Below are 13,024 nucleotides of genomic sequence, written 5' to 3' on the forward strand. Positions count from 1 at the left end.
CTGTCTCCACTGAACACGATCCCCTTGTACTGATGGTCAGTGGAACATTGTCCCCTCATGCTGGTCACGCTGGTGATTAGAAAAACGCAAGAGGAACCCCAGCCGAAACTCATTGCCATAGATTGTTCATTCACACAACATCCAATTCTTCAGTGTTAACAGTGTTACCTATTTTTGGTATAGGGGTAAGGTATTGGGTGCTTCATTCTTTAAAAATTTTGTGTTTTTCTGGACTCCAAGTTTTGCACACCAACAAATGACTACAGCAAACAAAACAAAACTGAAAACAGACAGTGGAAAGATCATTCGAGGAGGCCTGGACAGAGTCACGTGCAGTGACTGAACACAATGGGAAAGAGCTATATATTCTGTGTAGTAAAGTGTTGTGTGTGTTCCACATCAAGTGTTAGATGACACTTTGACACCAACCACAAGTGCTGCAACTATCTTTCTAAAACAATTATCTGACAGCGACTCCTTTCAAATCTCATTGTCATAGTAAAACATGGTAAGCCCCTCTTGATGGAGATTTTATTAAAATGGTCGTGTTTTCCTGGAGTAATTTCCTTTTTTATGATTTCCCAAACAAGGTAAAATTATGCAGCTCTGAGAGGTCACTTACTAGAAGTACTGTCAAAGATTGAGTCCTGTTTGTGGCATGTGATGTTAGCAGCTCACCACTGACTTACAAAAGGCAGCTTGGATGGAAGCACAGATATGAATAATTACGCAAAGATAGCAGTAATTTTGCATTATCCCTGTTGGTGATATCATGAGAGAAGAGCTGGTGAAACTGATGTCTTTCCTGGAAGAACACAAGGGATACATATCAACAGTGCTGTGATGGAGGCTTTTTTGGTACCTTGCATGGTGAGGGCAACATCTGGTTCCATATAATTCTTTGTTAAAGAAGCAAAACAGCCAGCCATTCACTTTTACTGTATTATACACCAAGAAACTCTTTGTGCCAGGGAAAGTGGTAAAAAATTAGATGATATCTTCAAAGATGTCACAAGAATGTTGAATTACATTATGGCTCATGATCTTAATTTTCAACCGTCTCAAGCACTTCTTGATGAGGTTCAGGCACAGTATAATGCTTTACAATAGTGAACTGGTGGCTGAGCAGAGGATGCATCTTAAAGAGATTTGTAGCCTGCTTGGATGAAATTAGGCTATTTATGAATGGAAAATGGTAGAAATGTCCACAGCTCACTGACATGGGCTGGTTTAATAACCTCATGTTTGTTACAGATTTTACAATACACTTCAAAGTACTGAACAAAAATCTACAATGCATAGGGAAAACAGCAGAAAGGATGTTTTGAGATCAAAATATTTCAGAGAAAACTTCAGGTTTTTGAAAGAGACTTTGAAAGTGGGCAGCTAAAATGTTTTCCAAATCTAAAAATGCATTTAGAAAATTCTAGATTTGCAGATGATCCTACAACCCATCAGGAAATCTACAAGAAACTTTCTAGCATTGTAGCAGCTGCAAAGGAGAATTTTAGTAACAGATTTTTACAGTTCTGTAAGATGGAGACAACACTGTTTTCTTACTTCTCCAGATAAAGCCAAATTTGAAGAACTTGATCTTTTGTGCTTACATGGGTTACATTTTGGACATCTGGAAATGGAGCTATTGGAATTTCAAGAAAGTGCTATCTGGAAAAATAAATTTTATATCCTCTGTGGAACACTTGAAAAGATAGAGAAGACAGAGTGTGAAGGGATGACAAAGGACAGCACAGTTGGTAGCTCTGAAAATGAAATCCTTAAAGTTGTGGAATTCTCTGCCAAATAGTTTTAAGTCAATGAAAGCACTTGGGATTACTTTTCTTACTTTGTTTGGATCATCTTATGCTCGCGAACAGCTGTTTTCAGCTTTGAATTACAACAAATCTGATACAAGAAACAGACTAACTAATGACCTGAGTGCTATATCCGTTGCCCTCCAACTGATGAAGTATAAGCCAAAGTTTGATAAATTATCAGCAAGAACACAATAAATGCAAGCTTTTTCTTTTTTAAAAAAAGCTGTTTGTATCATCGAAAGCTCTACTACTGCGTTTTTCTTTAAAAACAAAAGATGTTAACATATGAGTTTTTTTCCAAACTAAAACTTTAATATTCAGGTTGAATTGCAATGTTGGCACTTTGTGATAAATAAGTGGGCTTGGATTGTTGCTTGGACAGTCAGTTTCTAAAAGGTTCCCCCATCACTAACTTAGATCACTTACATAGTACAGGTTTTGTATATTTAAATTTGTACAGCAATGTCTAAAGGAAAATGTAACTTTATAGCACCACATCTTAAAACAGCACTCAGTAAGTACAAAACAATGCCCATACCATGAGAAACCTGTAAGAACCACAGCTAAGTAAGCAGTGAGGCCATGGCCACCACTCTCATCTCAAATAACTAAAGGGAACCCTGTAAGGCAAAAGGCGCTTGAATGTGATGCTTACAGAGAATTTAAGTTATACTGCTCTTTTTTTCCTCTCACTTTTCTTTTAAAAGGGTGAATATGTTAGAATTCTTATAAGTAAAAGCAAGTAGTTTTCATCTGTACAATAATACTTCCTTCACTTTAAAGTTTTCCAGTAGTTTATACCATGTAGAATCCTAGCTCTCTCCCCAGATTTCAAGATTTCTCCCAAATGAGCTGTGCATGGGAGCAATTTACCTTCTATGCTCCCTTCTGTGCTACTCCTTCTGCCTGTTACACCTCTGCAGCCCCCCAAATCCAAATTCTGTTCTGTGGGATTTGGTGGTCTCTCAGTGGTCCCTGGGAGAAAACAGCGAGAGGATTTAGAAAATAAAGAAAAGAGACAATAGCCAGGGTCAGGTGGAGTTACCTCTTGCCTGATGAGCAAGAGGACTGCCCAAAAACAGTAAAGCATTTATTTATAACCTGGAGAGGTTGGTTAACTTTTTATCTCGCTGCCCAGCAACCAGTTAACAAGTTACAAAGGCTTGTTTACTCCCAGGGGCTTGTTTACTCTGAGGAGCTCGGTGTTCTCAGGCTGGCTTCATCCTGCACGTGCAATTATTTTCCAGCTTAAGCGGCTCCCAACACTATTCAACTGCCAAAACCCAACATTACCAATGCCTGTGTCCTGTATCCCTAAATTCATATGTTGAAAATCTTACACCCAAACATGCTACAGTAAGAAGATGGAGTCTTTGGGAGTATTATGATTAGATAAGGCCATGCAGGTGGAGCCCTCATGAATAGTGCTCATGCCCTTAAAAGAGTTCCAAGAGAGTTGCCTCTTTTCTCCGCTGTGAGAAGACACAGGAAGAAGGCTGATCTGTGAATCATGAATCAGGAAGTAGGCCCTCATCTGAAAATGATCTCCAACTGCCCTGATCTTAGAGTTCTCTGTGTCTAGAAACTGGAAAGTCAATCTGTGCTGTTTGTAAATTACCCAGTCTCTGGTATCCTGACTAACACTACTGCACAAAGTCTCTTCTAAGCCACACTGTATCCACATGATCAACAGGCCAGCATTTGTTATGTAGTCATTCTCTAAACACAAGGCAGCATGCTTCTTTAAAGACCAGGCCTTATACCTTTTTCTCTACCATTCCTCCCAGTACAACTTTGGAAATATATCATTAATAAATGTGTCGTTGATTACTAATTGGTAAATAAAGAAGGCAAGTCAAACACCAAATGATCTACCCAAATTCTTAGGGAAAGTTACACATGTATTAAAATGTCTCTAAAAATCTTAAAATTACCAAAATGTGGCATCCTGGGTCCAATGCTACAAGCAGAGGTTTTCACTGGTAACACTTAAGTTTCATAGGTGTTCTAGAAACAAGAATACCCACTTACTATAAGGAAAGTAGATGTTAACAAGCACATACCCTCTGATGTTGTGACAGTCTTCTTGTCTTTGGGAGGTAAGACATGCCCAGTATGAGAGATAACCCAAACTGGAAAGCGTCTATTCGTCAAAGAGTACAAAGCCTTTACAAATGGCACATAAAAGACAGGAAGACCTGGGTTACCTAAGAAAAGAAAGATCTTAAATTAACCAAGCAATAAACTTATGCTCAAGGTGTGATCAAAATATATGGTATTTTAAATTTTAAAAATTTATTACAATAAAAGAACATTGCCATTAATCCCTCTCAAAATATTCCTCCTAGCTTTGAACATACTCATCCCTCCCATTGTTTTTGCTGAAGCATTTCTTTCATGTCTTTATGAGATGTGATTAAAAAATACAGTAGCAGCCAATAGAAAAACAGGGTCATAAAAACATCATGGTGTATCCCCATCCAACTTATTCACTGCTAAGGCACCATGTGACTTCTGGCTCTTCCCCAGTGTCAAAACGACCATGAAAGCTAAACATTTTGATTGATTCAGGACATCAACAAAACCACACAGTACAACTAAAGATATTCATGGAGGACTTCCAGAACAGCTTCAGAAAGTGGCAAGACTGACCTAAAAGCAATACTGCTAGCCAATTATGGACTAAACTTCTGGAACTATTAGCCAAAATAAACTTTTCTACTTTTTAAATTGACTAGCTCAGGTATTTAGACACAGAGACAGAAAGCTGATTAATACTACTGTCACATGAAAATGTACTGTCATAACAAAATACAGAGTACACAGCCAATAAATTCATAGAGGTGTGTCAGACAATTAAGTGAAAATTTGTTTTCCTGGATTTTGTGATGCTTCTAGCATATTTTTAACCACTTATCAGTCCAATTATTTAAATACAATATGACCCCAAATTGCTTATTTTTTCATTAATTTTTATAGCAGGAAATATTAAAATGACAACTTTATTAAATTTATTCAATATAAGAATTGACTGGTTGAAATGACACTTGCCTGAGTGACATGAAGGGTAAACTGTTAAGTGGTTAATCTGTTAAAACTTGTTATGATTTATTTTTCATTCTAAATAAATATTCAGTTGATTAAAAGGAAGTTAAAAATATGTTCTCTAAAATACATAGAGAGGCCAGCCAGGTGCTAATGAGTCAGGGGCAGAAGGAGTGTTAGGTATGGTAGCAATAATTAAATCTATACCCCTCCTTTTAGCAGGTAGTTGCTACTTATGCTCATACCTGTAAGAAGGGATATTACCAAAAAGACAAAAAATCAGTGTTGGTTAGAATGTGGGAAAAAAAACACACTGCTGGTGGAAATGCTACTTAGTGTAGACATTATGAGTAACAGTATAGTGGTCCCTTAAAAAATTAAACTAGACTTAGTCTAGCATCCAACTTGTGGATATATATGTGAAGGAAACAAAATCAGTATTAAAGAGATGTCTGTACTCCCATGTTCACTGCAGGACTATTTATAAGAGTCAAGACATAGAAACAATCTAAGGATCTATCAACTGATGAGTGGATAAAGATATAAATGCACAATGGAATACTATTCAGTCTTTAAAAAAGAAAGACATCCTATATCATTTTTGACAACTTGAGTGAACCTGGAGGACACAAGTCAGGCACAAAGACAAATACTGCATGATCTCATTTATATGTGGGATAATAAAAAGTTAAACAAAAGCAGACAGTAGAATGGTGGTCATCAAAGTAGGGAATGGGAGAGTGATGGAGATGTTGGTTGGGTGAAGATCACAAAACATTAGGATAAATAAATTCAAGAAGTCCACTGGACATTATGGTGTCACAGGTAAGAGGAAGGTACTATATTCTTGTTATAGTTTTTATATAAAAGGCTCACTTTTATCCAAAGGTTCACTATTTTGAAGCCTTGGTTATGAGCTACTGGGCTTCTCCAATGATGGAATATGAAGGGTCTAATTCCAGTAGTGGATTAATCTACAGACGGATCCTAATTCCATGGCATTACTGGGAGAAGGAAATAGGTGGCAGGGCCTAACGGAAGGCATTGAGCTGAGGGGACATGACTGGGGGCCTACTATCTTGTCCTGGCCCCTCCCTTTCTATCTCTTTCCTGACTCCCTGGTTTCTGGCTGCTAGGAGGTAAGCAGTTCTGCTCTGTAAACCCTTCTTCCGTGATGCTTCCATCCTGCTATGGGCCTAAAAGCAGTGGAGCCAGCTAATGATAGACTGAAACCTCTGAAACTGTGAGCCAAAATAAACCTTTCCTCTTCAGTTGTTTTTCTCAAGTATTTGGTCCCAGCAACAAAAATGTGACTAATATAACTTTAAAATTTCTGAGATGGGTTTTATGTGTTTTCAACATGTAAAATCTAAGTATGTGAGGTAATGAATATAGTAGTTAGCTTGATTTCATCATGTCACAGTGTATACATATATGAAATTATACTGTATATCATAAATTTACACAAATTTTGTCAATTATAACATATGTATACATGGAATAGAGAATAAGCGACAATATAGTTGGAACTAAGGCTAAGTGCATGTAAGAACACAAGGGCTAGAGTCTGGTTCCATTGCCTCCTTTTACAAGTGAAGCATATACAGTACCTATTCCCTTGAATAGTTGAGGAATGCAAGGAAATGAAATGAAAACAACTGGCCCAGGCTTGGGCATGCCAAATTATGGTGGGTTCTTTCTTGCTTTCCTTAGGGGTCCAAAAACAAAACAAACTTCTTCAGCCTCTTTAACTTCATATTACCATCCTCCCAACTGTTTAAACATTTTTAAAAAATACATATATATTTTTTCAGTCATTTCTTACAGTTTCTTTTTTTGTTTGTTTGTTTTTTTGAGACAGGGTCTTGCTGTATAGTTCAGGCTGCCCCTAACTAACTTTATAGCCCAGGCTGGCCTTGAACTTATGGTAATCCTCCTGCCTCAGCCTCCCCAGTGCTGGGATACAGGCATGCGCCACCACCAGGCTTGGCCCAACTGTTTAAATGTTATGGCTTACATCATACTTATAAACCATAAACTAAACTTCCTGATTTAGAAATTTATACAACTAAAGGTATCTCCATCTAGCTATCTACTCTAGGCAATGCTAGGAATTGTCCAATTGATGGAATGCTAGGCAACAGTCCAATTCAGAAATGCAAGTAAAACCTTTTATCAAAGGTTTATATCAAAATGTACCATACACACACACTGTAAAATGCCCATGCAAAGTAGAACAGAGGCTATAGTGATCATTTGTAGACACTGACAGTTGATGCATGCTTTCCAGTTAGTTTTATAGAAACAACAGTGCCATGTATTCAGTTAATGTTACAAAGCAGCTATATAGAAAGTTGTCATTCACAGAGATTTGTCTGCCAGATCTATAATCACTGTACTCACAGCACAAAAGTGATTCTGTTATCCTCATTATAATGATTCAGGATGTCCTAGGGTGGGTTCTCAAATCACCTCCTTTTACTCATTTCACTACTTAAAATCCAAGGACAGTGTGACAGTGTCACTTAACAGAAATTCTAGATCTAAGGTTCACTGGAAAATTAAAAGTTATTCAGTCTGTGGATCCTGATAACTCATTCCTAAATATCATCACTAATTGTGAAGAACTAATTTTGCTAGCTGCAAAAGCAAAATGATTTAAAATGAAATGTTATATGTCTATCAGAGCTGGATATAATATGATGTCTATAATGTTTTGACAATCCTTGAAATACTTCAACCCTCACATTCATTCAATACGATGATGGATGGACTAATTATTAATGATTAAATGGAAGTCTAAAAAGATGGCCGTATCTTTTGGATTATATATTATTATGATGTAAAGGATCCATGTTTAACAACCAGGATGTACCCAGCTACTCTGCTATTTACACACACAGATACACAAACACACACACATTTCTTTTTTTTTCCAATCTGTGGTTCCTGGCTCATGACTCCCTACTATAAGGCAGGCCATAAAAACTAGAATTTCTCTTCCTCAAGGTGGGTCACAGAAATTCTATCTTTCTTTGCCTTTTTGTTTTGGAGCTGTCCATAAAGAAATTCTTTAATCTTTCTTTTCTGACAGTAGGTCATAAAACCCTCCTCATTCCAGTGGGGTCCTGTCCCACATTATGGAGTAAGGAATGCTGCACAGAAAGGCTAAGGAGAATCTGGATAGGCCTTGCTGGTTTTTCTCATGCAACCTATTAGCAATCATGAAGGTTCCACTGAAAGATAAAAGTGCAATGCTCAGGAGAACTTCTAGACAGATGAACACTGTTGTGGTTTACATCTAGGTATCCCCCTCAAAGCCTCATGTACTCATAAGGGGAGCTTTTGGGAAGTGAACAGATCACAGCGGTGTGATACTTATGAATGTATTAGTCCACCAATAAGATTATATATCTAAATGTGATGTTGAGAGGTGAAGTCTAGTCTGAGGAGGTGGGTCACTGAGCATGTGGCCTGGAAGGGTCTACCTCCCACCCTCTTCCCTTGATCTCTCTCTGTTTTTTGCCTGCCCTGCCATTAGCAAGCATCCTTTGCCATAGTGCCCAGCTTTGAAGCCAGCTGACTATGGACTGGAATTTCTACAAACTGTGAGCCAAAATAAACCTTTCCTTCTCAGAGTTGTGGGTATTAGTACTATGTCTCAGCAATAAGAAAGTAACTAAGACAAACACATGGAGGTTCCTGTGGGGGGGATGGCACATAGGAAGTACACAAAAGCTCCAGGCTTGTTTTTCCAAACCCTATGCATCTCTTCCTTTGTATCATTCTTAAGAATAAATCAGTAAATGCAAAAGGATGACAAAATATTAACACACATACACACACACACACACACACACACACACACACACTCCTTACAGTTTAAACAGACTAGACCCTAAAATAAAAATAATTCTGAATCCCATAAATCACTGAGCAGCACCTGCCTACAGCTCTCAGGAATCCAAGGAAAGGACCAAGGGTAGCAATGAAAATAGAACAGTGAGCATAAAAGAACACAGAAAACAAAATGGGATCTGAAAATGTCAAAGCATTACAAGCAGCAAGTCTACAAAACAAGGAACATTTCAAGTTTCCCCCACCTGAAGGCTCACTTACTTTCTTACTATACTAGAAACACAAATGAATGTGGGCTTCCTACCCCATAGCTCCAGAATGAGGCTCACTCATGGTAATCATCCATACCCTTTTACCATACAGATAAGTGAGGCATACAGAAAAGTGAGACATACAGAAAAGTAAGGCATACAGAAAAGTAAGGCATACAGAACTCCAATTGGCCATCATTAAAAAAAAAAGTCCGTACCAAGGGATATCATAGGTCAAGATTCCAGAAATTCAACACAAGAATAGAATATTAAAAGCTATTAGAGAAAACAAACAAATCACCTATAAAGGAATGCACATCAGAATCACAGCCAACTTCTCAACACAAACCCTCAAGTCAAGGAGAGCTTGGAGTGAAGTATGTCAAGCCCTGAAAGGAAACACATTCCAACCTGGATTGATGTAACCACAAAACTACCTTTCAAAATTGATGGAAAAATAAGATACTTTCATAACAAAGAATGAGGAAATTTATGAACACCAAACAAGCACACAAAAATGTTCTAAAGGGCATTCTACAAAGAGATACAAGGATTACAACTCCATGAAGCCCAACATAATGAATCCACAAGGCAAAGCAAACAAAAAGGGAAAAAAAAGAGAGTCCACAACAGGAAAATAACATGATAAAAAGAAGTCAATGCATATCAGTTATAACAATCAATGTTAATGGTCTCAATTTATCAATCAAAAGAAACAGACTGACAAAATGGATCAAGAAGCAAGACCCAACAATATGCTGCTTACAAGAAACACATTTAATTCAAAATAAATTCACAGACTGAAAGTCAAAGGATGGAAAACAATAGTCCATGGGACAGGAACCCAGAAGAAAGCAGAGCTATCTACTCCATTTGCAGATAAAGTGGATTTCAAGTCAAGAGATTAAGAAGGTCATTACATCCTTATAAAGGGAATGATCAAGGAGAAAAAGGTATCAATTATAAATACATATGCACCAAATGCCAGTGCACTCAACTACAAAACGAGTATCAACAGACATAAACAATCAAATAAGCACTAATACAATTGTGACGGGGGACCTCAATATTCTACTGTCAGAAAGAGACTGATCAACTAGACAAAAAAAATCAACAACGAAATACTAGAACTGAACCAAATTTTAGAACAAATGAACTTAGTAGATATCTACAGGATTTTTCACCCCCACAACATTAGATAACACATTCTTCTTGGCTGCACATGGAACGTTTTCCAAAGCAGACCACATACTAGCTCACAGAACATGCTTAAGTAAATGCAAAGGAACTGAAATTATCCCATGCATATTATCAGACCATAGTGCAATGAAACTGGCCAAAGAAACCACAAGAACTTGATAAACACAAGGAAATTATGTAACACCCTCCTGAACAACCAATGGGTCACATATAAAATTAAAGAAGAAATTAGTTTTTACAGTTAAGTGATAATGACAATAGAACATACCAGAACTTATGGGACACAAAGAAGCTGTTGTATGAGGGAAATTTACTGTGGCAAATACTCATATCAGAAAAACACAGCGAGCTCAAACAAACACTAAGTGTTGTACCTCAAAACTTTTAGAAAAAAAAAAGGAGCAAGTCAAGCCCAAAGCTCATAGCAGGGAGAAAATTACTAAGATCAGAGCAGAAATTAATGCAACTGAGACCCAGAAAACGATACAAAGAATCAATGAATTGAAAAGTTGTTTTTTCAAAAGAATAAATAAAATAGACAAATTCTTAGCCAACTTTATTAGAAAAGGAAAGACTCAAATCCATACAACGAGGAATGAAAAGGGTGAAATCACAATGGATCCTACAGAAATACAGAAGATCATCAATACCTATTTCAAGAACCTGTACTCTAATAAGATAGAAAAACACAGAAGAAATGGACAGATTCCTAGATACATATGAATTACCAAAACTGAATCAGAAAAGCCCAGGTCCTGATGGATTCACTAATGAATTCTACAAGAAATTTAGAGAATATCTAATATCACTACTCTTCAAACCCTTTAATAAAGTTGAAAGGGAAGCAATACTCCCAAATTCATTCTTGGAAGTAAACATTACTTTGATACCAAAACCAGAGAAGGACCCAACGAAGACAGAGAACAGCAGGCCAATCTCCTTAACGAATATAGATGCAAAAATGCTCAGTAAGACACTGGCAAACAGAATGTAGCAAATCATTAAGAGGATCACATATAATGACCAAGTAGGATTCATCCCAGGGATGCAGAGATGGTTCAACATATGTAAGTCAATAAATGTAATATACCATATTAAAAGCCAAGGATAAAAACACATTACTTCAATAGATGCAGAAAAAGTATCTGACAAAGTCCAGCACTGATTCATGATAGAAACCCTAAAGAAAATTGGAATAATTGATGTTTATCTGAATCTAATAAAAGCCATCTATGAGGAACCAACAGCTAACATCATACTAAATGGATGAAAATTGAAAACTTTCACTCTAAAATCAGGAACAAGACAAAGACGTCCACTATTACCACTCTTATTTGATACAGCTCTGGAAACATTAGCCAGAGCAATTAGACAAGAGAAGGAAAAGGAATAAGGATAGGAAAGGATGATGTTAAATTATCAGTATTTGTGGATGATATGATACTCTACATAAAAGAACCCCCAAAACTCCATCAAAGGACTTCTAGATTCAATAACCAAATTCAATAGCACAGATGGATACAAAGTCAACAATGAAAAAATCAAGAGTCATCCTGTACATGAATAACAGATTCATTGAGAAAGAAATTAGGGAAACAACACCTTTCATAATAGTATCCAAAAAATGGAATACCTAGGACTCAATCTAGACCTCTATATTGAAAATTATTATACTCTGAAAAAGGAAATTGACAAGGGTATCAGAAAATGGAAAGATATCCCTTGCTCTTGGGTAGGAAGAACCAACATAGTGAAAATGGGTATACTTCCAAAATTGTTACACAGATTTAATGCAATCTTTATCAAAATTCTAACAGCATATCTCACAGAATTAGAGAAAACTGTCCTAAAATTCATTTGGAACCAGATGAGATTGAGCACGTTCAGGGTGGTATGGCAGTAGACTCATTTGGAACAAGAAGAGACCTAGAATAGCAAAGGCAGTTCTGGGCAACAAAGGCAAAGCAGGGAGCATAACAACCCCTGACTTAAAATTATTCTAGCAAGCTACTGTGATAAAAACATGATTGTATGGGTGAAAAAAATAGATCCCAGCATCAGTGGAACAGATTATAAGATGCAGAAACAACTCCAGACATACTTATCCACCTTATCTTTGACAAAGGTGCCAGACATCTTTACTGGAAGTAAGCTTCTTCAATAAATGGTGCTGGAAAAACTGGCTTTCCACATGCTGAAGATTAAAACTATACCCATATCTTTCACCGTGCACTAAACTAAAATTGAAATGGGTCAAAGATTTAAATATTAAAAAGAAACACTGGATCTGCTAGAAGAGAGAATAGGTAGAACTCTTGAAGATACTGGTGTATGCACATACCTTATGAACAAAATCCTGATCAGACATGAAATATCACAAAGAATGAACAACTGGGATCTCATCTTATTAAAAGCTTTTACATGGCAAGAGAAACCACCAGCTCTTTCCAGCAGAGTGAAAAGACAACCCCTAATGTGGGAAAAAATGTTTGCCAGCTGTTCCTCTAAGGATTGCTATCAAAAATGTCTGAAGAAAAAAAAAAAAAATTAGACCTCCCAAATGTAAAGGCCCAATCCAAAAACGGGCATCTGAGATGAACACACACTTCTCAGATGAAGAAATACGAACAGCAAAATGTCCAAACATCACTGGTTATTCGAGAGATGTAAATTAAAGCAACACTGAGATTCCATCTCACCCTGGAAAGAATGACTATTATCAAGAAATGAGCTGAGCGTGGTGGCACACTCCTGTAATCCCAGCACTCGGGAGGCTGAGGCAGGAGGATCATTGAGAGTTCAAGGCCAGTCTGGGCTACAAAGTGAGCACAAGACTAGCCTGAACTGCATAGCGAG

General features: G+C 37.2%; 1 protein-coding gene across 4 annotated transcripts in view; it reads right to left on the reverse strand.

Moving 5' to 3' along the window:
* Nucleotides 1-13,024, reverse strand: part of Ldah (lipid droplet associated hydrolase) — a 115,328-nt gene that overhangs the window by 90,810 nt on the left and 11,494 nt on the right. For 3 of the 4 annotated variants that reach the window (XM_005400355.2, XM_005400357.2, XM_005400356.2), the window contains exon 3: nucleotides 3,878-4,021. The exons of the other annotated variant lie outside the window; for it this stretch is intronic. In XM_005400355.2, coding sequence (XP_005400412.1) covers nucleotides 3,878-4,021 — 144 coding nt within the window. The remainder of the gene's footprint in view (nucleotides 1-3,877; nucleotides 4,022-13,024) is intronic. 4 annotated transcript variants of the gene reach the window in all.

Source organism: Chinchilla lanigera, unplaced genomic scaffold (genome assembly GCF_000276665.1).
Source record: "Chinchilla lanigera isolate Chin_1 unplaced genomic scaffold, ChiLan1.0 scaffold00068, whole genome shotgun sequence".
Lineage (NCBI taxonomy): Eukaryota > Metazoa > Chordata > Mammalia > Rodentia > Chinchillidae > Chinchilla > Chinchilla lanigera.